General features: G+C 41.5%; 1 protein-coding gene across 6 annotated transcripts in view; it reads left to right on the top strand.

Moving 5' to 3' along the window:
- DHX32 (DEAH-box helicase 32 (putative)) overlaps positions 1–24885 on the top strand; it is a 54776-nt gene that overhangs the window by 8781 nt on the left and 21110 nt on the right. For 3 of the 6 annotated variants that reach the window (XM_081267972.1, XM_081267973.1, XM_081267969.1), the window contains exons 2-4: positions 7304–7826; positions 16165–16358; positions 22027–22399. In XM_081267972.1, coding sequence (XP_081124098.1) covers positions 7545–7826; positions 16165–16358; positions 22027–22399 — 849 coding nt within the window. In that variant the 5' untranslated portion in view covers positions 7304–7544. Of the gene's footprint in view, positions 1–6547; positions 6624–7303; positions 7827–16164; positions 16359–22026; positions 22400–24885 lie in introns of all 6 variants that reach the window. The other 3 variants (XM_081267971.1, XM_081267970.1, XM_081267974.1) reach the window with 2 other exon arrangements.

Genomic DNA, 24885 nt, shown 5'->3' with positions numbered 1-24885 from the left:
GTTTCCTTTTGCTAAGCTGCTCCCATAAAAGGATAGAATTAAAAACTTTTTCAACATTGTACTATCATAATAGAATCAGCATTCATGTTAGCAAGGTGTGTTCGAATTTCCTGGAAATCTGTGAAACTATGAAATATCTGACTCTTTAGCTAAATGATAAAATTATAAATTTTTAAGATTAGTCTTATGGAAGATGCTTCATTAGAACTGTTTTTAAATCACTGACTCTATTTGCTCTTGTATGCAACATGAATAATTAATAATGTATTGCTCTGTAGAATTTGAAGAAACATTAAATAGATGTTAAAATATTTATCAAGTTTTTATAAAAATTATAGCTTCTTCCAGTGCTAAAATGAATTTGAGAATCCTAAAAAAACGAACAACCTTTCTAGACAGAAAATAATGTGTGTGTGTGTGTGTGTGTGTGTGTGTTATTATATATTCCCTGTGAATTAGGTCATGGAATGGACTTATTTTTACTGTCAGTTGGAAAATTATTTAAATGTTAAAGTTGAGAAATGTTGTTTAGTTTTTAGTATTTCTTACATTTGTGGGGTTGTGAAAATGGACTTCCTGGTTTCTCTTGGTGTACCAGTTCAAAACTACTTCCACGATGCCATTTGCCTTAAACTGCCATCAGCTCTCCTAGAAGTTGATCTCACTAAGAACTTTAAGAAAATCGAAGGTGGGTCTTATAAATGAAAAAGGTGGGTCATATAAATGAAATATATGGGTTATTTCATTTAATATGTGAACTGTTTCTTTAACCCACCTATAGCTAATATTAAAGAGTAAAATCAAATTTAAGGAAAAATTGTAAAGAAAAGCAGAGTGAGTAAAAAAAAACAAACAAACAAACAAAAAAAAAAACACAAAATGATCAAGAACTAGCCCAGTGAGTTAGGGACACTTACATAGGACATAGCATCTTACCAGAGCATATAGGTCTTTTGTGGTGTGACCCATCTCATGTTTGAACTCATTTCTGACAGTCTTTCTCTCCTATTATGTAGCAGCCAACTTTGCTTCTTTTAGCTACTTGTCTATAAGAGTCTCTGCACGTTATGGACAAAGAATTTCCACTTCACACCCCACTTCAGCCTCAGCTGCCCTGTCAGCTCCACGAGGCTGGAGCATCGCTGTTTGTCACACGTGTTTTTCTCAGGTCACAGTGCAAACACACAGCAGGTACTCAAGTACTGGTTGAATTAGTTGATGAAAGACCTGGAAATGTAGGTATCGAGGATGAGAAAACTTGAGCATGGAGAAAACCTTAATAGGTATTATTATAGGTATTATCAGCAGTACCTATGATGAAATGCAATCCAGATGTTTGCTTTAAAGGCATAAAATCAGCCAAGTACAGTGGCACACCCTTGTAATCCTAGCTATGTGGGAGGTGGAGGCAGGAGGATCACAAATTCAAGGCGAGCCTAGGCAACTTAGTGAGGCCCTGTCCTGAATAAAATTTAAAAGGGCTGGGGATGTAGCCCAGTGGTAGAGCACTTGCCTAGCATGTGAGAGGCCCTGGGTTCAATCCCCAATGCACAAAAAAAGAAAAAAAAAATCCCTAAAGATTGTAAAATGATTCCTTCGTTATTCAACAGCCTATAATTTCTAACCGAGCCCCATTATATTTAGGTTTAAGACTGGAAATTACTAATGAAGAAGCTATAGCTCCAATAATAGTCAAAGTAAAAATACAGATAACCCCAAACAAACAAAAACAAGTCAGGGAATGATAGTAAATGGTCCACATCCTCGGTGCCAGTAGCTTGGTGCCCTGAACATTAGTGCTGCTGGATCAAGTGGTACCTGTCATGGTATGAACAGCTTCGTTTTTACACAGTAACTCTCCTGAAGTGATGGAAGAAAAAACGGCCTTAACAAACATTGAAAAGGAGTTAATTTGAGTTTTAGTATGATTCAGGGGAAAACCAAAAGCCTATATAAATACTCCAGTTTGCAGATATGCCCAGATTTCAGGTGATAATATCCTCTAAGACTAGCAAGTCACTTTTACATCATCAATGAAAAGGCACAAAAAGTCACAAAATCCAAAAGCATAGTGCATTCCTGACAGGAGTGTTTTGAACTTGGTTCATCAGCACAAGAGTCCTTGAACTTGGAGAATAGTGAGGTGACTGAAGTATAACTACGCAAGACAGCTTGAGGTGGAGAGGTGAAGGAGGGAAGGTAGGTGGCCTGGGGAAAGGTAAGGGATAGGGTTCTGAGAAAGTTTAAAGGACTTGGTGACTGATGTAACAGGGGGCAACCTGGAAAACTTGATAAAATGTCACTGAAGTGCCATCATTCATTCAGCATATACTCATTAAAGCTTTAAATGTGCCAGCATCGTGGCTCATTGTGAATATGATGAGCAAGAGAGGCTCAGAGCCCTCCCTGGAGCCTCATGCTAGTGGAGGACACCAGGAGTGAACATGGGGGTATGTGCTGCGTTAGGTGGTGATGTTGAGGAGGAGACCACAGCAGCTGAAGAGGACAGGAAGGGAGTCTGGGCAGCCAGAAGTTGGTCAAGTTTGGGGAGGCCTTCCTGAGCTGCCACGGATGGAAACCTCCGTGAGGGAGCTAGCCACTGGGCATCTGAGGGAGGAGCATTTCAGAGCAGGAAGAGTGAGCACCAGCTTCCCGAGGTGACGTGATGATGGCGCTTGGGGCTGGAGAAGAGAGCTGGGCAGCCCACTGTTGGCAGCTGGGGCAGGGGGCAGTGGGGCTAGATCACGCTGGACCCCTTGATTCCACTGAGGATTTAGGTTTCTCCTTGAGGCAAAGTGAAATGGGAAGCCATTGGAGATTTTCACATTGACTTTTAGCAGGATCATTGCTGTGCCGAGAACTTGAAAGGGTTTAAAAGAGGAAAGGAAGCCAATGCAGTAATCCAGGTGAGAGAGGATGGAGCTCAGACCAGGCATTCACAGTACAGCTTATGGGGCCCTTGGTATTTTTCAAAGGTAGAGCCTATGTGATGGGGTGTGTTCGTTTTTTACTATTCCTATAAAGAATTGCCATGAATTCAGTGGTGATTATTGACTTTCAGTTCTTTAGGTTAGAAGTCTTCACTAGATCAAGGTGTCAAGAGGGATGTGGTCCTTTCTGAAGACTTGAGGAGAATCCCTTTTCTTGCCTCTAAGGGCTTCCCAGGTGTCCAGGACTGTCTCCTGGTCTCAAGGTCCCTCATCACATTCTTTGCCATGCAAAGAACATTCCAGATTCACATGTTCCAGAGATTAGAACATTTTGGAAGCCATTATTCTGCCTACCACATCATCTGAAGATCGAATGTGGGGTCTGAAATTTTAAAAATCTAGGATAACTAAATATTTTGACCTGAGCAACTGAAAGAATTAACAAACAGATGGTGGGGAAGATTTGTGGCTTTGGGGTGGATGCTGGGAGCTCAGTTTCAGACATGCAAAGTTTGAAATGCCCATTAAATAAATATCCAAGCAGAAGATAATGTAGTTGAATACATGAGACTATAGAGTTTAGGGGTACAAATCTTAAGGACATAAAATGGGAGGTAGGCGAGACTGCTGAGGATTTGATAGGTATGATGAATCCATTGTATTAAATTGAACACAGGGAAAAAAATGCAGAAGAGCTATATGTTAACCAGCTTTTTCATCATGTGACCAAAATACCTGACCAGAACAATTTAAAAGAGGAAAAGTTTATTTGGGACTCACGGTTTCAGAGGTCTCAGTCCACAGATGGCTGATTCCATTTTTCTGGGCTCAAGGTGAGGCAAAACATCATGGTAGAAGGGTCTGGAGGTAGGAGGGGCAACAGGGAAGATGTACCTTTCCAGGGCACACCCCTAGTGACCCACCTCCTCTAGCCATCCCCCACCTGCCTGCAGTTACCACCCAATCTATCAAACTAGGATGGACTGATTAGGTCACAGCTCTCGCAACCAGTCATTTCACCTCCAAATATTCCTGTATTAATATAGGAGTTTTGGGGGGACACCTCACATCCAAAGTTTTAACAAGATACATCCAACTATAAACATAAAATGTTACTCTGGATCAATTTTACAATCTTGTTTCGCTTAATCCCTTGAAAATTTTGTCCTTCCTTTTCTATGAAGTATATTTCCAGAATTATCCAACTAGTCCTAACATATATAAATGACTAAGACATGATTTCATCTGGAATCAGCTTCTAATTCTGTCTTATTGAGGTTGTCTGTTATTTAGACGTATTTTCATGGATGCCCATTTGAGAGTTGTAATAGATTCACTTCAAAGGGCAGTCACTGACAAACTGTAGTACGTGTAGCATACGCGTACAAGAGCTTTGAAAAGGAGTGAATGTCAGTATTTTAGGTTCAAAATTTTTACAGTGGAATCTTTATACTGGTAACAGAACAATTTTCATTAAATTTTGTTTTGAGTGATTTATAACCTACCATATTATTTGTTTTTCCTTCTTTTGGTTGGCACTATTAAATTTGCCAAAGCAGGACATGGACCTCTTGTACATTTTTAATGACCTCTGGGCAGTGGTGTGGGGGGGGGGGGACTTTTAGCCTGACTTAGTCCATATGCAGGACTAATGGAGAGAGGTGTGTGAATATCAGTGGAGTTGGTGGGCCCAAAAACTCAGCCTCCATGGGTCTCAGCCACTCCCCCTTCCAAATCGTGAACCCAAATGGCATAGCAACAAAAAGTTCCTTGGACTGGCTGAAGGACGTCCAGAGGCTGTGAACTTGCTATTTTCATCTCAGACTCATTGGATTCTTTATTCTGCCCTTTGCAGACTTAAGCATTACAGTTACACCTGTCTGACAAGCCTGTGTGGTATCTAGTGTGCCTGTGAGTGGGGCAGGTTAGAAGAGCCTCCCTAGGAAGGCAGGCTGACCACAGGGTGGCATGGGCACTGAAGCCCTGGACAGGAAGGACTCTGGGGCAGCAGTGTGGTTTTGACCCTGTTTATTTCAGGGAAATCTGAGGTCATCATCCTGTTGTAGAAACTAATATAATGGTGCCCAGCATCATGAAGAAAAATTTAAAGTGTGTGTGTACTTTCTGCAGAGGTAGAAGTTTGGTTGTCTGCTGCTGCAGGAGAGACTACCCTGGAACATAGCAGCTTACAATGAAGGCGACCACGTGTTATGTCTCATGTGTTTCTCTTTATGTTGAGTGGGCTCCAGGGGTGCCTTTTCCTCTCAGTCTGGTGGTGACTGGGGTTGCAGTCATCTGCAGACTTGAAGCAGCATCTTCAACAGCCCATTAGCACGGTGTGGGAGTCTGTGCTGTCAGCCGCTGTGGCTTGGGCATCTAAGGGAGTGTTCCAAGCGAGGGGTCCCTTGGAAGTGATTCAACGTCACTGCATTCTTTTGGGCCTAGTGAGTCACAGGGCCAGCTCAGGTTCTAGGCGAGAGGAAATCATTGCACTGGAACAGTGTTAAGGTTTGGTGGCCGGTGTTAGTTCTGCTGTGTTAGTGCAGTGAGGATAAAGCACAACGTGTAACCAAGGGCTGGGGGAGCTGCTGGTCTCTAGAAAGAGGCCTGTTCAGAACCTGTGCCTGTTTCTTGAAGGTTCAAAGGGTCTCTGCTTTATATGACTTTCTTATAATTACAGGATTATTATACTGAGGGAGTTTTAGAAAATAAAATAAACATTTGGTAAAAATAAAAATAATCAATGTTTTTTTTTTTAAGGCAAAACAGTTAAGAAATAGCAGCAAAATAATACCTAAGGCAATCATGGATTGTAATAGCAGTTTAATTTACACTTAGTATGAAAACCCTTTGAAGGGATTCTAATTAGAATATATATATATATATATATATATATATATATATATATATATATATAAATAAAATACTAAATTTTATCTTGTCTTGGCAGTATAATGTTCTGGTTCTTGGATACCATCTTGAAGTTCATTTGTCCAGGGATGTGAAGCCACATGTTTCCTACAGCTGGTCTGTCTCACACCACAGGGGCAGCGAGATCTGGAGTGAAGCCATGTGTGGTGTTTGTGTCACACACCATTATAATTCCATTTTAATTGTGAAACAGTGGCTTTCAGAATGAATTTTTAAGAACTCTACCTGCATAGAGCTAAAAAGTCTTAGTTTCTCCCTCTCAACTTGCTCATGTGTAAGGTTATGAAAGTTCTACCTTGTTCTTGTTCCCACCCACGTGCGCTTGCGTGTGTGTGTGTGTGTGTGTGTGTGTGTGTGTGTCCCCTAATCTGTCGATCTAAGCCACAAAGGCAAATGTTTCCTGAGTGACTATTCCCTGGAGCCCCACTTGGCCAATGGAGAGGGCTTTTCTCTCCCTTGGGGACCAGCTAGTCCTTTTAGCCCCTGGCTCTACTGCCTGAAGCAATAGCTAAGCCAGGTGGTGTGTGGAGAGAGAAATTAAATGAAAGCATATCACAACTGTATTTTACGATTTGTTCTTTTTTTCTTGAGTTTTATGTCTTTAATTTTTACCTGGTTAATGTGAGAAGGGACTCCCTTCAACCCCCAGCAATGCTGATTGGATTTTTCCCCTTTTTTAATCACAGTTGAGTGTGTGGAGGAACAAAGACCACTTGCCTGACAATGGGGGATAAGTTTCTGGTGCACCTTACCAGTTCTTAGGTAATTTCTCTTCATTTAAATTAGAGGTTGTCCTTTGTTAGCTCTTGGATCTGACACGTTGAGCTGAAGATCCAAAAATCTCAAGAAATATGCAGGAAATTTCTGATTTGATTAAGCAAAAGACCTTATTAGTGAAGGCTGGCATAACCACACAGGAAAAGAAAGAAATACCTTCACTTCCCTCACTTTACTTTCCAAACTGGCACAAACAAAAGTAAAATGAAAAGTTTTTTTAACCTCCTTTCTTTAAACTAGAGGATTTTTGAATAATAAGAGACTTCTGGCAGCCCACATCAGGGGAACCCCCACCAGGCCTTCACAGCTCTCTTTTGTCATGGGATTAGGTCACCAGTGATTGATCAGCCTCACAATCACAGCTGTACCCCCCCCCCCCTGCAGCTTTCCGTTGGCGGTGAGGGCAGGCAGAGGCCTGTGACAGCTCAGGCCAAGAGCTCCAGGCCTGCTGGGAGTCATTCTCCAAAATGGCCAGGGAGAAGTTGCAGCCCACTAACCTGTAAGAGCCAGCCAAAATTGTTCATGGTCTTTTAAGCAAGTGGCAGAAATGACAGACTGTAGCAAGTGAGCTCAAAAAATCTTGCTTTTTGTTCGAATGCCTGTAGTTTCTAACTTCTCATTTGTATGCCTGAGTTTGCATTCTTTTTCGTGTGCTTATTTTTTAGCATGGTTTATCGACAGTCATCTGACATGTGAAGAGTACTGAAGAGGCCAGCACAGTGGGTCCACAGCAAGAGGAACTGGTGCCGGCTTGAGGAGTTTCACTTGCCAGAAACCTGGGACTGCGTCCTAGGGACTGGGACATCCCCGTGTGTGTTAGGAGGCGTTGGGACCCTTTGGCAATGGGCCACTGAGAGGAGAAGCTCGACTGTGAGTGCCGGCTGCCTGCGCTCATTGGTGGACAAGATGGAAGAGGAAGAACTGGAGTGTCCAAACTCCACCTCGGAAAAGCGCTATTTTCCTGAATCCCTCGATTCCAGCGATGGGGATGAGGAAGGGGTCCTGGCCTGTGAGGACTTGGAACTGAACCCTTTTGATGGATTGCCATATTCATCACGTTATTATAAACTTCTGAAAGAAAGAGAAGAGCTTCCAATATGGAAAGAAAAATACTCCTTTATGGAGAATCTGCTTCAAAATCAAATTGTGATCATTTCAGGAGATGCTAAATGTGGCAAGAGCTCTCAGGTGAGTAACTTCTACAAAAACAATTTGCTTTAGGTGTTGTGTGTGTGTGTGCTTAATATACTGTTCTGCTGTGATAACAATAATAGCTAAAACAAAAAAGCATCAGCAATTCAGATATCATAATTAAGTCAACTTATTTTAGTTTACTAATGACAACTGAATAACAGTTGATACTTGTATGGAAATTGATTGTGTTTAGTGAACCCCTGAATTATCTCTAGAATAACCCATTTAAATTATCTTATTTCGCATGTTATATTTTAAAAGACATGGTAGGTGTTATTTGCCCACCAGGCATTTGGGGATTAACTGATACATGTATGTGCCCAGGGTTCTGATAATCAAAATGTGTGGTTGTGATGGTTGGTGAAGCTGGCTCAGGATAATCAATACACCAGAGTGGCATATTTGGGGTGGCATGTTCTGACCTCCTACAGTCATATTTTAGCATGGTTTGTTCTCAGCCCCAAAACTAAAGAGTTAATGAATCTTTACTGTCCAGGTTGCTACTGTTGTAGTGGAACTTTGAGTTTTGATTTAAGTGAGAGCTATGCTTCACTCTTAAACTATAAATATTTATAATGAAAGAATTAGAATAGAACACAAAAATCATCTGAAAAAATATTTTTAAAAACCTGTCATTTAAAAACAATTTTTTTAGTTGTCCATGGATTTTTATTTTATTTATTTATTTATATGTAATGCTAAGACTCGAACCCAGTGCCTTATACATACTAGGCAAGAGATCTACCACTGAGCCACAACTCCAATCCAGCCCAAGTCACTTTTCAGATGACAAACTGTAGCTAAGAAGAATTTGATGATTGGCTGTCTCATGTCATGTGGCTTTCTGAATTGGGATGAAAAGAATACTCTCCACTCTACGGAATCACTTCCAAGTTGTTTGTGACCACTGGCACCTACTTGTTTTTAAATGTAATTAGGAGAGGAGGTGGGATAATAGGTGTTTTTAATCTGGTTTATAACTGCCAATATCAAGAGTCTATTATATTATGTTCATGATAAATTATTGTTATAACGGTTGATTTCAGTTCACCACAAGAAGCTAATTGTCATGAGGGTTCATTTTCAAGTCTTCAGTAGAACTAAATGAGTATAATTTTCCTGGTTATTGTGAACAAATGGCAAGTTTAAAATTTTTTAAATTTTATGTTGCAGATAATTAAGACTTATAAAAAATAAATTCCCAATAGTACAGAGATTTTTTTCATATTTTGTTCACTCAGATTCCCCAAGAATAATATTTTACTATATTTGATTTATTATTCTCTCCCTCCCCCTGCCCTGTTACACACACACACACACACACACACACACACACACACACATTTTTATGCTGAAAGTTTGAAGAACTGGTTGATCACACAATGCCCTGTGCCTCCAAATACTTCAGCAAGTACTAAAAAACAGAGCATAGTCACAATGTAATTACTCAAACAGGGAGTGTACTGCTGACCTCTCATTATTATCTAATTTCTAGTCATTCACATTTAATCAATTTTCTACCCATGGGGGAAAATTATAAATTTATTTTAAAAAATTATTTTCTAGTTCAAAAATCCAATCCAAAATTGTGTTGTAATTTCCATATTATTTAATTTTTTTCCTTGAGTCTGTAACAACACCTCAGCATCTCCTTGTCCTTCATGACCTTGACTTTTGTGGAGAGAGATCTCATGTGGAACTTCCCCTGTTTGAATGATCTGGTATATCCCCAGGGTTGAATTCAGGTTCTGCCTTTGTGGCAGGAAGACCACAGAAGTGCCCCGTGACCCCCTCAGAGAGTCCTATCAGAGGCCTAACATGTGGCTTCTTCCCGGCTGGGGGTGTTACATCCGATCATTGGTGAGGTGGTGCCTGCCTGGTTTTTACTGTGGCGCTACTGTCCCCCTCCTTACTCAGTAGGTCTGCACTTGGAGGCCGCTGTGACATGCGCTTCTTGGCGTTCACCTCCAGGTCTAGTGTGCTTGCTGAGGCTGACGTCTCCAAGACTGCTCTGGTGGTAGCCCGATGATGATTTTTCTCATTTCAACATCCCTTCTACATTTATTACTTAGAATTTATCAGCTTTATTTATTTAGTTATTTATGTCAGTGCAGACTCTTATATTTTTTATTCTATTGATTATAGTTCATTACAAGGCATTCCAAAATACATAACAATTTCTTCTCTTAAAGATCACAAATTCTGACAGAAAACTCAAATAGTATATGGGAAATTTTAAAAAACTGTAGATGCGGGTTAACAGTTCTCAAACTCTGAGTATTCTAAGACTAAACAAGTAATAAAAATATTGTAAACAATGAGAGCTACATTTCTCATGGAGAAGGGAGTTACAAAAAATATGGAAATTGGGAGGGCTATGGTGGGCCCTCCCAATTTATTTTTGTTACTCAAATTGTCCCTGATATGCCCAGTGGGAACATCAAAGTCACTTTGTGTCCTTGACTTATCTGCATCCGTCTCGAATACTTCTTTGCTTTCTGGCCCAGTGAGATGTGCCAGGCTCATCCAGGATATTCCCTGTGCCCGTCTAGGCAACAGCCCTTCTTCTCAAGAAGACTGGTTCCTTTTAGCAGCAAGCTGCATTTAGAAACCAGGACCTGGACCCTAGCTGTGCCCATTGCCATTGGTTTGTCTTTTCTTCAAAGCCCTGTTGGTGGATAAAGCAAAGAAAAAGTTTCTCTCTCATGTCTGTCTGTCTGTCTATCTCAGTATGAGTTCCTAGTGGGGCCTCCCATACCAGTTCAGCACCACAGGACCCATCATAGCCCTCCCAGTTTCCATATTTTTTGTAACTCCCTTCTCCATGAGAAACGTGGCTCTCATTGTTTACAATATTTTTATTACTTGTTTAGTCTTAGAATACTCAGAGCTTCAGAACTGTTAACCCACATCTACGGTTTTTTTTTTTTTTTTAATTTCCCATATACTATTTGAGTTTTCTGTCAGAATTTGTGATCTTTAAGAGAAGAAATTGTTAAGTATTTTGGAATGCATTAATACCTAGCCGTGATTTCTCCTGATATTTTTAGCTTCCCAATAACTTAAATAAATCACGCCTGTTTTCTCTTCAGTGGGAAGGCAGCGTGTATCTTCAGGTTCAGAGAAATAAAAATTGTACTCAAATGATGAGAAATGGGTCTGTTCATTGGTTGTTTTCTTAATTCTGAAAATAGATTGGTAACTTATTTATTTTTAGAGGTTCTAAGACTATTTCCTTATTCCTCACAGTTTTAAAACCTTTCAAAGAAAAGCCTGTCTCCAGAGCCAAGTCTTCCAAAGGTCCTAAAAATTCCATCACTGTTTGGTGCAGATGTTATGGAGGCTATTTTATGACTGCCCTAGGGGAAAAGAGGACAGTGTCTCATCTGTTTGTACCGCCTTTCCCTATTACGTTTTTTGGGGGCAAGCTTGTGAAAGAGCCTGAAAGAAAGTGAAACATTTTTAGAACTATCTGTTTTGCTTGCTTCTTCTCTAACTTGTCCTGAAATTCCCCACAAATGGATGGGTCAGTGAAGTGAATAAGCATGAAATGTCTAAGATCTAACTTCAACATACCTTATATATAATCAGAGATATGATAAATTATGGTATAATGGTATATTAAGAATTATAATGCAAAAATAAATTAAAAAATAAAAGATCTAACTTCAGAAGCTGGATGGCATAGAACATCTCCATCCTACTGACTGGGCGAACTTTCCCGTCATTTTCTGCTGGTAGATTGTGCCTGTATTCACCCCAAATCAAGATGTGTGTGAATTACCATACCCAGGGGTGTGTGACCTTTGATTCAGAAGGGCCCCACCACTTTGTAAAGAGTTCTGTTGGGCAGGACGAGCCACCTTAGGCACAGGTACTCTGCAAGGACCCTATTGAAGGGGGTCACACCTTTGGGGAGTTGGTGGTCCTCAGAGTGTCGTTTACCTTGTGAATTCTGTGATTCTGGTACTGAAATATGAGTCAGTGAGTGGGACCTTGGCACTTTGCCACAGAACTGGGGGTCTTAGTGACACCAAGAAAAGAAAGCAGAAAAGGAGTCTGGCCTCATGGACAGACGAGTGATTTAAAAATAAGGCTTGGGCCCTTTGGGACTAGGATGTGTTGAAAAGAACAGTAGTTGTATCCTGTTTCACAGAGACAGGTCTTTTCTCTCACTTTCTTTATTCTTACTTAACCATTTTGCCATAAGATGTGGTAAAGCAATCTCTAGCTGTGGATGAACAAGCAGAAGGTTCTATACCATTACAGCTCACATGGATATCCTCCTGCACACGTCAGTGATAAGACCATGCTTGCTGCTTGCTGCTTGCTGCTGCTGATATGCTCTAGTTCCCGTCTGGAGCTGGCTGCAGATTCTTACAGGAAATCTGCAGCCAACCCAAGGACCTTGGATTCTATCTCCCCCAGGATCCAGTAACCCATCCTCTGTGCATGCTGCTCAAAGTCAGGAATGGAGCGCCTTTGCTTCACTTTCCGAATTGGTACAAGTTGCAGTAACTAAAAATGATCAAGGCTATCCGTGGATTGGGTTTTAGTCACCCAGGGGTCTTCTGTTTCCTATTCTCACAGCAGCAGATCAGCCTAAGTCCTAGCCATTTTCCTCCAGGTTGGAGGTGCAAGGCTGGGATGCACATTTTGGTCTCTGCTTAACACTGATTGCCTGCCTTGCAGGCTTCAGGGTTGGGACATAGGCTTTGGGGCATAACATAAGGCACACCTCACTGCTCTGACTTGAACATATTTGGCATATCATACAGTACAGGAAATTGCATCTATAAAATGAATTGAGAAATTATTAGGCAAGCTTAGAAAGAAAAATTTAAAGTATTGATTTCTAGTTGGGGAGAGTTTCTAGGCCCAACATATAAACTTGGGAGTTGTTTATTGCCAAAGTTGCCAGCAAGTTGCTTTGTAGATAAATTATTTTTTGCATATGTTAAAGGAGCAATTTCCTATTTTTATCACTATATTGCATAACTTTTGCTAAATGCTCAGTGCCATTTAAGTCACAAAATGGCCCAGGATTCAGTGTTTCTCTGAAGACAGCTAAAGCCAAATAATTTGTGGAAAGACACAGTTAGCTGTACTTCCTAGTTCCCATAAAGTCAACGTCGCGACTAACCTGTCCAGAGGAACACTTCCTGATGCGGAATGTCTTCGAGACCTCTATCTGGTAGGTAATTCAGTAGTGAGAAGAGGAAGGTGTTTTGAGGGACAGTGGAAAAGCTGCACAGTGGTTACTCAGAGGAGAATCGTAGACAGGACAAGGAGCACAGACACCAGCAGTAGGCTTCCTGTTAATTATGGCACAGAATTCCAGGGTTCCTTAAAGAGCTATAGCCTCAGTGTCCCTCAAAAGTAGAAAATATCCAAATTTCCAGCATTTGCTGCATCATAACTTTTTACGCCAATATTTGGAATTTGCTGAGGAATCAAACTTCAGAATGCACCTTTGCTTTCCTAGAGGGATTCCAAGGCATGACAACATGCAGGAATTCTAATACAGAGAGGACAGCTAGCTCTATGTCTCATTCCTTTATATTCAGGAATGACCCTTCAGTTTGCATTCTCATCTCTTACTGTTCCTACTCACAAACAGTTGTTGCCCAAAGTGGAGGTGCATCTTATGTAGTCAGAACCCTAGTCGAGTGTGTGCTCTGAAAGTAGTTGTAATTTCTATATAGCTAGGAACTTGGCCACTAATCGTGTGTGTTCAGCCTTGCCCTAGATATTATCTGACATATGGAAGGACTGTTCCCATTTTATTTTCTCAAGTAAATCAAATGAGGGGATTGGCCTACACGGCTTCCAGAGATTCCTTTTATCTCTGAAATTCTAGGATTGCCATGCCTTTGTGTCCAGCTCCGACCTCTCTCTCAGGCCTGCTTCTCAGTTGACCTCAGGACAGCTCCACCTAATGTGTCTCATTGTCACTTAGTCAGGGACTGTCATACTGACCATCTTCCTGACAGTCCCAAAGGCCATCTCTTTTCCTTCCTAACTCCACATTCCTCTCAATAGAACTTAGTATTATTATCTTGCTTCACTCATTTATTTTACTTTCTAATTAACAGTTGTTGCTAATTTATACCAGTATTCTGGGGTTTTATATTAGAAACCATGGAATATTTATTTTTTCTTCCTATGCATAATTAGTAAATGGGTACTGCCTATTTCTCCTAGGTCTTAGTCTCTCATGCTTAGTCCTGAGCCCAGCCTTTCTCTGCCTTCTTTTCAATTTTGATCCATCCATTCATCCATCCAAATATTTATTTTCCATGTGTCAGGTCCTCTATTAAATATTGAGGACGAATATAAAACATACATGTACAGTTTAAGGATCTTCCAGTCTAACGGGAAGACAAAGTTCAAAAAGTGATTTTAATGCAGTTTTTCACATGAGTGCTACCTGAGGTCTGCACTAGGGACCCTGGATTATGGACCCTTACATGAAGGAAGTCACTTTAAAAACCAAGGATTTGACTAGGATATATATATATAATATTATAAATATATATTATGATTTTATTTTATATGACTATATTTTATAATATGAAATGTTATAAAAATATATATTTTATAATTCTATATGACTGAAACAAATATATAATCATATATATTATATATAAATATATGTATATTTATATTTGTCCTATTTATACATATTTATATTTGTTAAGGAACGAGGGAAACAAAATGTTATGTGAATTCTCAGATTGGTGATTGTGAAACAATTCTAGACTGTAGAATCATCAAATTTTAAAATATTTCTAGAAAGTATAAGTAAGTAATTGGTTCATTTATCATACATTTATTGAGCACTAGGATAGTTTGGTGACCAAGACAGACAGATCTCTGCTCTCAGAGTTCAGAGTCTAGTTGGGGAATTGGGGGGTGGCAGCTCTGCCATGGTTAGGAAATGCACCGGGATCTAATGCCTGGGAATGACAAAGCCCATGGAGCGCAGGCCTGAAGGACAGCTCTCATCCATTCAACACATTCCCCCACAGACAAGGGAGCTGAAGCTTGGGAGACTTGTGGCTGATGTGGGTCAGGTCAGTGACAAGCCAGACCTATGCTGGCTTTGGCCCCATAGGTGCTTTGTGATTTCCTGGCTCTGCCTTGATTCCAGATTTCCTGAGCACACCATCTTAAACCTGCTTCTTTCGTGGAACAAAATAGACACTGAGTAGATAATTATTGGTAATTTCAACCCGTTGACAAGGCTGCCCCCTGTCTTCAGATGGAGGGAGTGCATTCTTTCTTCTCAATACAAGTGAGGGCCAGCCACACTCACTCATCTCGAAATTACTAATATTTCAAATTATAGTGAGGATTAAAATCTAAGAATTCCACAATAAGACTAGTAAATAGGAGACCTCAGATCATTAAAAATTCTGCAACTTTCAGATGCTTTAGATCTAGTTAAAAATACTCTTCGAATGATTTTTTTAATGCATTTAAGGCATAATTTATTGACAGTATCTTAAGATTGTAGCTTACAAATAAATTCAGTACTTTTCTGCTAAAACAATTCTTACACAAATTAACTTGATAAAAAGCAATTGATTCATAACACATTTTAGTAGCAGATTTTTTTTTTCCTTCCTGTGGTGCTGGGGATTGGACCCAGGGCCTTGTGCATGGAGGGCAAGCACTCTACCAACTGAGCTATATCCCCAGCCCCAATACAACACATTTTAGGTAAAAGTATTTTCTAAGCAGCTTTGCTTTCCAAATCTATGTGGGAAATCATTTGTATTTAGATAACAAATTACCAGAATATTTTAGTCTTCATACCAGAAGAATGGTTGGTCACCCAGTTTACTTAGTTATTTATTATGATCATTTAAATTTAAAAGTAAATGCTTGGAGTTGCTCATTTTCATTTAAATGCTATTTAATATTTACATTCTTAAATCATAATAGCAGATGCCAGAAGCTATATTTTTGATGAGGCTTTCTTATCACCAGAAGAAAATAATAATCTGTAACTAGATTAGCCTTTCAGAAATAGCTTAGGTTAAGCATATTTTTTTATTTTTCTCTTTATTTTTGTCTTTCTTTGAGAGTCAAACTTAAATAGCTTCAATTTCCCTACTAACTCTGGTGTATTCTTAATTCATGACAGTGCATACATAATAACAGCTTGATCAGAGTTCCATTTAAGAAGATTCAGTACAGTCCTTTGGTGACTGGTGAAAGAAAAAGTCCCTTAGAAGTCGGACCCTACTACAACAGAGCTGTCGCTGCTGTGGTTGTCGTGTTTGTCATAGTGGGAGCTGACCCTGTGTCATTTTTCCCTGTTAAGGTTCCTCAGTGGTGTGCTGAATATTGCCTTTCCGTTCACTACCAGCATGGGGGCGTGGTGTGCACTCAGGTCCGTAAGCAGACTGCAGTCCAGCTCGCCCTGAGGGTAGCGGATGAGATGGATGTGAACATCGGGCATGAAGTTGGCTACGTGATCCCTTTTGAAAACTGCTGTACCAGTGAAACGATCCTGAGGTTAGTTCTGGAGGCTTCATCGGCTCCCTGATGACTCTTGGCCTGGGCTCTGTGATCCTGGAAGAGCATTATTCTTACTTCTGTGGGTTGAGCATCTGGGGTAACAATAACTGTGTCTCAGTGTCCAGCCTGACCGCACCAGCTATGTCCCCACCCTGGCACCATCAGAGATTCTGTGCCAAAACTTCTTCCACAGCTCCCCATAATCCTCAGGAAAAAGTTGCAGCTTGTTAGGTTGGTGCCCAAAGACCTTCAAGCTCATACTTGTAGAGCTCTGCCTGCTCATGCGCCCACCTCATCGCCTGTGTGCCAGCTGTGGGGTGTGGGGACCTCTACGCGTCTGTGCATTTAACCTGTGCTTCCCTATGCAGAGAATCCAGGCCTCTTGTGGGCATAGCTATTTCCTCCCAGTCACTCAAGACTCAGTGGGAGAGTCACCCACACCAGGAGGCTTCCTGACCCTCTGCTGATAGGAATTTGAAACCCTATGGGCTCCAGTGCATCAGCCTCCACCACACCCTTTCCATCTGTGTTCTGCAGCTTTCCTTTTCAGTGTCTCAAGGCATCCCAGGAACTTTCTCTGTGCTACTGTAAGTTGTGGTACCTCTTCTTTGTGTTCAGCTTCCGTGTGAGATTTCTTGTAAAGGCTTCTGAGAGCTTGATACGAAGAAGAAAAGAGAAAAGGGAAAGGAAATAGGAAGTAGGAAGATTAGAAAAGTTACTGCCCTGGACCAGTGCTTCTTGAGCAGTTTTATATCATAGCCCTCATAGACAGTGATAGTATCTGTCCAGCACCTCAAGGAAATGGTGGGTGCTTCTTACAGCCAGAGGTGACCACCTGTAGGCTCTAGCTGCCTGGGTGCTGCCTGCCTCTCTAGGAACTGAGGGGTTCTGCATATACTGGGATCAGTATTAGTGTATCTGCACATCCATAACCCACTTATGTGGCATGCCAGCGTGTCATGGCATGCCGTTTAGGCAGCTATGCTTCAGAAGAACAGGACAAAGATGGCTTTCTGCACACTCATATCCCCAGCGTTCAATGTGCTTGTCCCACAGAGGATGCTGGCAAATTTGCTAGTGGGAGGAAATAGAAGTGTCCTGGCCCAACCACTGCTGCAGACTTGAATGTGGCTCCGTGTCCATTCAAAAAGCCCATGTGACTTGTTTCATTTGCACTAAGCTGCTTTCCTGCAAATGGCTGTCGTCAGAAATAGAAGACTCTATCTTCAGGCTAGGGTCAAGCTATGGGGAATCTTCACACCAAAAGCACTGTGACTTGAACTTCTTGAGAACACATTACCTTAGTGATATAGCCCTGCTGGCCCAAGTCATCAAGTTAGTATTTCTAATAATATTTATAAAGTTCCTGTTATGTAAATGGTGCATGACTGACAAGAAATGGAAACCTTCTCTGCCTCTTGGGAGCTCACAGACTAGTCGCACAGTTGGACACGCACGACATACAATGCTGAAAGAGGGAGGAGCCCTAGGGGTAGCTGTCATTCTTCAGCTTTTACAGGTTAAAGTAGCCTTTTTTTTTTTTTTCTTTTTGTACTGGGGTTTGAACTCAGGGGCACTTGACCACTGAGCCATGCCCCCAGCCCTATTTTGTATTTTATTTAGAGACAGGGCCTCACTAAGTTGCTTAGTGCCTCGCCCTTGCTGAGGCTGGCTTTGAACTCGTGATCCTCCTACCTCAGCCTCCCTGAGCCACTGAGGTTACAGGCATGCGCCACCATCATGATTTTAATTAAATGATTGTTCTAAAGGTTCTGAAGTAAGTGCTTGTGTTTTTATATCTTTAATGCCATTTAGACTTTGAAAATTATTTGATCAGCAAACCCTTGGACATAGTCATTTTTAAAATAGAATAATGGTTTTATCTTAATATGAAATCAGGTGTGTATGTGTGTGTGTGTGTGTGTTTATTTATTTTTTTAGAAAGCTACAAAGATGAGGGGCTGGGGTTGTGGCTCAGTGGTAGAGTGCTTCCCTAGCACTTTCGAGGCCCTGGGTTCGATCCTCAGCACCACATAAAAATAAACAAAATAAAACTATTGTATCCAACTAAAAAATAAATATTTAAAAAAAAGAAAGCTACAAAGATGAATAATTGGAAATCTAATCATATTTGATAGTAGGTCAAGACATTCCTACCATTTAAACATCTATCACATATTGGACTTGCTTTTGTGAGATTATTCAGGGTGCAAAACCCAAGCATTCAATTCTGACAGCCAAAGGAAGGTCCACAATTTACATTAAAGTGTCCCTTTCTTAATAGGGACAAGAGCTTTGGGTGAGTGGGGCTGCAGTGCAAGGCACTCTGATGACAGCCTGCTTTAGCTGCTGCAGGTCTGCTGCGGCTCATGCTGGCTGCTGGCCACTCATGTTTTTGTATTTTCATATTACAGCTCTGCTGCTGGGACCTGGGGCTTTCTCTTCACCCTGACCTCCCCCAAGCAGAGTCAGGACATGTCCTGCTTGCTGTTGCTGTGAATGGGGTACAGTCTTGAGTAGGAGGCAAAAACAATACCTTATTTTCCTCCTGGAGCTCTGTGCTCTGGAGGAGGCAGCGTGGCTATATAATGAACCTATCCTCTGTGCTTCAGTTTCCTCATCCCTAAAATTGGATGACTGATGCACCTGCTCAGAGGGGTACTGTGAGGCCTGGGTGAGTCCATATATGGGACCAACGCATAGTGTATGTAGGTGGTAGCCATTTTGTAATTATAATTAAATTTCTAATTAGATTTTTATAATTGGAGCCAGATTCATTTTCCTGGGGAGGTATGCTAGCCATAATTTTGAAAAAGCTCAGATTGAATTGCTACTTAAGGCAAAGGATTTAAGGTTGATTGTTGATTAGAGGAGGCAGTATTCTTCATAACTCCTTGAAAACTAATCCATCAGGCACATAGTGGGCCTCAGAAAAGCCATCTTATGTCCTCTTTGTTTTTTTGTTTTTTGTTTTTTGTTTTTTTTTGATGCTATATATAACAGTTTCATTTTTTAAGCTTTTTTTTTCTGGCGTTTTTTGAAAAAAGAAGACACCTGAATATTATATACCCAAAGTAGTCTTCTTGTAGAAGTGACACATGGATTTTGAATACTGACCTTTTCAGTTTTGAAAACTGAAAGTTCTCAAATTTCCATTAAGATCAAACTCAACATATAAAATTTTAGAAAATATTAATGTTAATAAAACTTTTAAATATTTTATCATATTCTTAGCATTTTTAAGTCTTAGTGGGTTTTTGTTTGTTTGTTTATTTGTTTGTTGCAGTGTTGGGGATTGAACCTAGGGGCACTCTACCTACCTAGAATTATAGAGGTGTACCACGGCACCCAGCAGTCTTAAGAATTTAAAATTTGTACTGCATTTCCTGAAACCTTGGCAGTGTATCTATATGTTTTTCATGGTTATCAGTAACAGCACTTTTTAAAGCACTATATACATGATACCTTATTATCATAAATGTAAGAAATATATCTTTGAAATATATCCATATCAGAAAAAATTAAAGATTTGTGTAGTAAGTTTTAGGGTGAGCCTTTGTGATTCCTTTAGTTTGATATGATCATCTGGAAGCCAGGCCTTGCTTGCTGAGTTTTAAATAGGTCACCCTCTTCTCTTTTTCTAATTACACCTAGGTGTATTTACGTAACACACATGCCTCCTGTCTGACGGTGAGCTCTGTGTCCTGCAGCGGCAGTGCTGAGATGGGTTTTGCTGAAAAAGGAACAGAGATTCAGTTTCTACCATTAAAGAAGTAGCATAGATTAAAATGATTTGTTTTAAGATGAACCAATAACAAGATGGCATTGTATCCTACTAATTAACCTTAGCAAAAGGGGACCTGAAGGCCAAACTTTGCATGCCTACATTTGTTCATCTGTATCTTGAATAAAATGCAATGTTGAAGAAGTCAAAGGATACTTTCTTCTTTAAGTTTGAGGAAAGGAATGATTGCAGTTTGTCACTGCTCGTTTGGTAAGACACGAGAATACGTATGAAAAGGAAGGCCGAGAGGAAATGCGTTGATCCCACAGAGCAACAGAGAAAAGCAGGAACCTTATCCCCAAGATGTAGAGGCCAGGGAGACAATCTGTAATTTAACAGTGGCATCAGACATGATAGGTATTCAGGGTGAGATCTTGACTCTGTGCCTGGCTTTGTGACAGGGTGTTTAGCCTTTCTGAATCTCAGGTCCTCATTCATAAAAATGAGATGGTAATAAATCTACCTTGAAGATTTATTCTGAAGGTTAAGTGAGAAACCGTCTGCCCTGGACTGGCAGCTTTCCTGATACACTAGGAGCTAAAACTGTGTTTCTGTTCTTCTCTTTCTTCCTTTAAAGTGGTCAACTGAGAGCTGTGCCAGGGTCCCCAAGACCCACTAGGTATGATGATTTGCCAGGAGGATTCAGAATATAGTTTACACACACCTAAGATGTATAGCAATCAAGATATATTTAGTGAAAGGATACAAAGCAAAACCAGCATGAGCTTCTAGGAGTCCTCTCCCAGGGGTCACACAGCACAGTGAGTTGTGACAATATGCAAAGTGGTGTCCTCCTGGGAAACTCACTAGACTCAGTGCCCAGGGGTTTGAGTGGAGGATGGTCACATAAGCACCCTCTGCTTAGTACAGTGCAAGCTGCCAGACCCCCCGGAGGAAGGCACCAGGGCAGCCTCAGTCTTGTTGCTCGTGTGGTTTAGGCACAGTGGGCCAGAGCCATCAGTTCTGGGAAGAAAGGGTGAAAACCCTCCCCAAATCTGAGTTTCCAAATGCTAGTGAGAAAAAACCTTGCAATCAGTCCTTTCTGAGAATAGCAGTCTCAGAACCATTATGTACAAAGACAAACAATAGCAAATACCTTAAATAGCTAGAAAATGTGTAAAATTGCTTTCTTTAAGCAACACATAGGTAAATATATGTCAGAAAGATATTTGAGTGACAGATAGGTTATTTTTTATTATTTTTAAAAATAAAATCCCAAGAACTGCTGAAAAAATCCATTAAAATCATTAATGATTCCTGCTGTCTCCAGGCATTCTGGCCAATTTGCATGCTGTTCTCATATGAAGATTATCTTTAGAGACTTGTGTTTGTTTAGTATTGGAGTGAGAGCCCAAGCTTATTGACGGCAACATATTAGGGACACACTCCACCGTGCACCACCAGTGATGGAGAGCTCCCTGTGGGAGCTGGCTGCGAGCCTGGAAAGCGTATGCTGTTACGGAGAATTCTCCCACTGATGAAGGGGAAGGGACAATGCTTACCTGGTGAGGGTGTTTGGGGGTAAAGTTTTTTTATTTATAAAGCTTTGGGTCCGTGTTAAACACAGCTCTTGTTACTATTTATAATAAGCATTTAGGCAGAAGTCTTCAACCTGCGATTGTCCTTAGAGAACCCATGAATATACACACACACACACACACACACACACACACACACAAACTGGGTGTAAATTTTCTTGATGTCTATTTTCCCATGTTGGAGGCCTGTAGATTCTACCACCTCAACAGTTTCCTGGTCCCAGTGAAGATGTAGAGCCACTGATTTAAAGAAAAGGATACAAGGGAAAGGCGTGTTTGTTGTAGAAAGTTCTCTGCATGACTTTCTTCAGAATATTCTAACTGCAATGTGCCTTCTTTACAGGTACTGTACTGACGACATGCTGCAAAGAGAAATGATGTCCAGTCCTTTCTTGGGTAGCTATGGGGTCGTCATCCTGGATGATGTCCATGAAAGCAGCATTGCCACCGACGTGTTACTCGGACTTCTCAAGGATGTCTTGCTGGCAAGACCAGAGCTGAAGCTCATAATTAACTGCTCCCCTCTCCTGGTCAGCAAACTCAGCTCTTACTATGGAAACGTGCCTCTCATAGAGGTGAAAAATAAGCACCCTGTGGAAGTTGTGTACCTTAGTGGGGCTCAAAAGGATTCTTTCCAGTCTATTTTACGCCTTATCTTTGAAATTCACCACTCGGGTGAGGAGGGCGACATTGTAGTCTTTCTGGCCTGTGAGCAAGTAAGTAAGTGCTACTTTGACCCAGCAGTGTGTAATGAGGAATTTCATTTGGGAAGCTTTTAATAACTAACACACGGTTTCCATCTGCCGGGTAACTGTTTAAACATTGAGCTCCATCACACCTCATTCTTTGACACTTCCAAAGCCTTGGCAGGGTAAATAAAACCTGCACTGAGAGGGGAACAGGGAAGTGTTGCTGAAGTCACATGCTGTTCTGCAAACAGAAAGTGAGGCTGCGAGGTGCCTGTGGAAGTGATCTCCAGGCCAGCTCCCTGGCCAGGGCTGCCCAGCCCAGGCCTGCTGGCTTCCTTGTTGTCTGTGCAGTAGACACACAAGGACTCTCGACTGCTCCCTGGTGCCCAGGCACATTTGTGGAGATCACAAATCTAACCTAAGCTCTTGGGATGGAGTTCAGCAGCAACAAAGTTCCCATAAATGTTCCTGTGACAGTGGGGTGCGAGTCAGAAATGGTGGATTGTGCTCCCCAGAAGGCCATCTCCCTAGAATGAGCCTCCTTTACTTAAAGATGGAGGAAAAACCTTAACTTGGATTTCTTGCAAACTTCTCTTCAAAAGAATGCTTGGAAATGTATAGTTGAGCCTCTTTTCCATTTTTGGTTGCTTTTCTACAGCGAGTTGCCATTGGGGTTACTTCATTTTTTTATTGAAGCTACACTGACTCTTCGTTGATTCATGGGCAGAATCTAAAAGCCCCCAGATCACCAGAATCCCACCTCTTCTTAGAGACTGGTTGCCTGGTCCTCTTCCCTTCAAATCTGTCCACTTAGAGAGTAAAAGTACTAGTTCTTAGACCATGACCCGAACAGGTAGTGGTTCTAGTGATTTAACAGAACCCGAGGAGGAAGCTGTTCACTGCAGGCTGCGTCACCTGCTGAAGAGAGGAGCATCTGCTCCTCTGTCAGAGCCTCTGCCTGCACATTCCTGTGCTGCCAGGAAGGGCCCAGGAGAGTCCCTGCCCCTCAGGGCAGGAGGAACACTGGTCCTCCTAGCTTTGGGAACTTGAGACAGTTTTCTTACAACTTAAATGTTACCTGTTCCTTAAAGAAAGTCACTTAGAATCTTAAATGTGTATGTTCTACAGTGTATTTATCAATTTTTTGTACAAAGATGATAAATATTCTCTTGAATAGTAATCAACCTATGAGAGTGATTTATTCTATTGTCATGTCCTAACCTTGCATGATTTAGGATATTCAAAAAAGTCCTCGGGAACATAATAAAATGACTAAGGAGGCAGAGAATCTATGAAAACAGAGGTCCCCAGTGTCACTGAGTGAACCTAAGGAAGGGAAAAATGGCAACATAAGAAATCTAAAGCAAATAGAATTGCCAGGTGAAAAAGCAGACCTGCATTTCTGCAAAAGGAGAAAGTGTAATTAAGACTGAAGGGATGAACGGTTATCTTGTCTTTCAAGTACGTAAACAAAAATTTCAAAATGAACTTTTGGAAAATAAAAGCTTGTAACAGAATTGGAATGGTGGTCTTAAAGCATTTGATCCTTGTAAGTAACCTAAGCTATAAACTAACGGCGGCAGTGACTGTCGACCTGCTGGACTTCAGAAGGTAAACTTCACTGAGGCAGGTTGTGGAAACCGAGTCCACAGGATGCCAGATTGCCAGGGTATTTCTGTCAGGAAACCCTCAGTCTTACAATCTGAAGATCTTGAAAATTATATGCTAGGATAGCTGCCGGGTTTCTGTTCTCGAGACTAAAGGCTCAGGGGTCACTCCAGTTGAACTGGGCTAACTGGGCTGCACGAAATAACCACACAAGAGAGACAAATACCTTTTTCTTTGGAGTCACTGTGACGGCTCCTCTGACCTTAAGGGTCCAGAGCAAGAGCGAGAGCGAGAGCATGCGCTGACCCCTTTTATTGAGGAGAAGCTATTCAAATGAGGCAAGGGGTCAGGTTTCAGGGGGCTGAGTCTATCTTCATGATGTCCACTGTCAGCAGGTTGACTGACACCTGGGTAGGCCACACCCAAGGGCACAGTAAGAGGAGGGGACACACACAAGGCACTTCCATGGAAGATTCTATCCTAAACAGGGCAAGGGGTGATATTACAAAGGAACAGGTGAGCATAGCTTCACCCATGGGGCTGTAGCAAGACACACCCCTGCACGAGACCCCGACCCTCGCACCCAAGAAGGGTGGGGAAAGCTCTGCCACATTTCTGCGACTGAGCGCCTCAGCACCCAGCCGGGGAGTGTGACTCAGTCACGTGTAAGGTTGGTCTCCCACAGATAGCTGCAGGGGGATTTTGTAGTTCTGGCCTCTGAGAGTAGGATCCCTGAAGACGCTGGAGACCCTCTGGTCCATAGGCAGTAGCTGCCGTAGTTCTGCTGGCTCCTACAGACCTTCCCTGGAAGCTGGCTGTTCCTGGTGATTCAGCCCCACAGTCCACAGGTGTCATTGGCTTCCTTTCCCCATCCACCCAACAGGTGCAGCACAGTGTGGTTATGG

This window comes from Spermophilus citellus (assembly GCF_964194105.1).
Source record: "Spermophilus citellus genome assembly, chromosome: 15".
NCBI lineage: Eukaryota > Metazoa > Chordata > Mammalia > Rodentia > Sciuridae > Spermophilus > Spermophilus citellus.
This window is presented reverse-complemented; position numbering and strand designations above follow the sequence as displayed.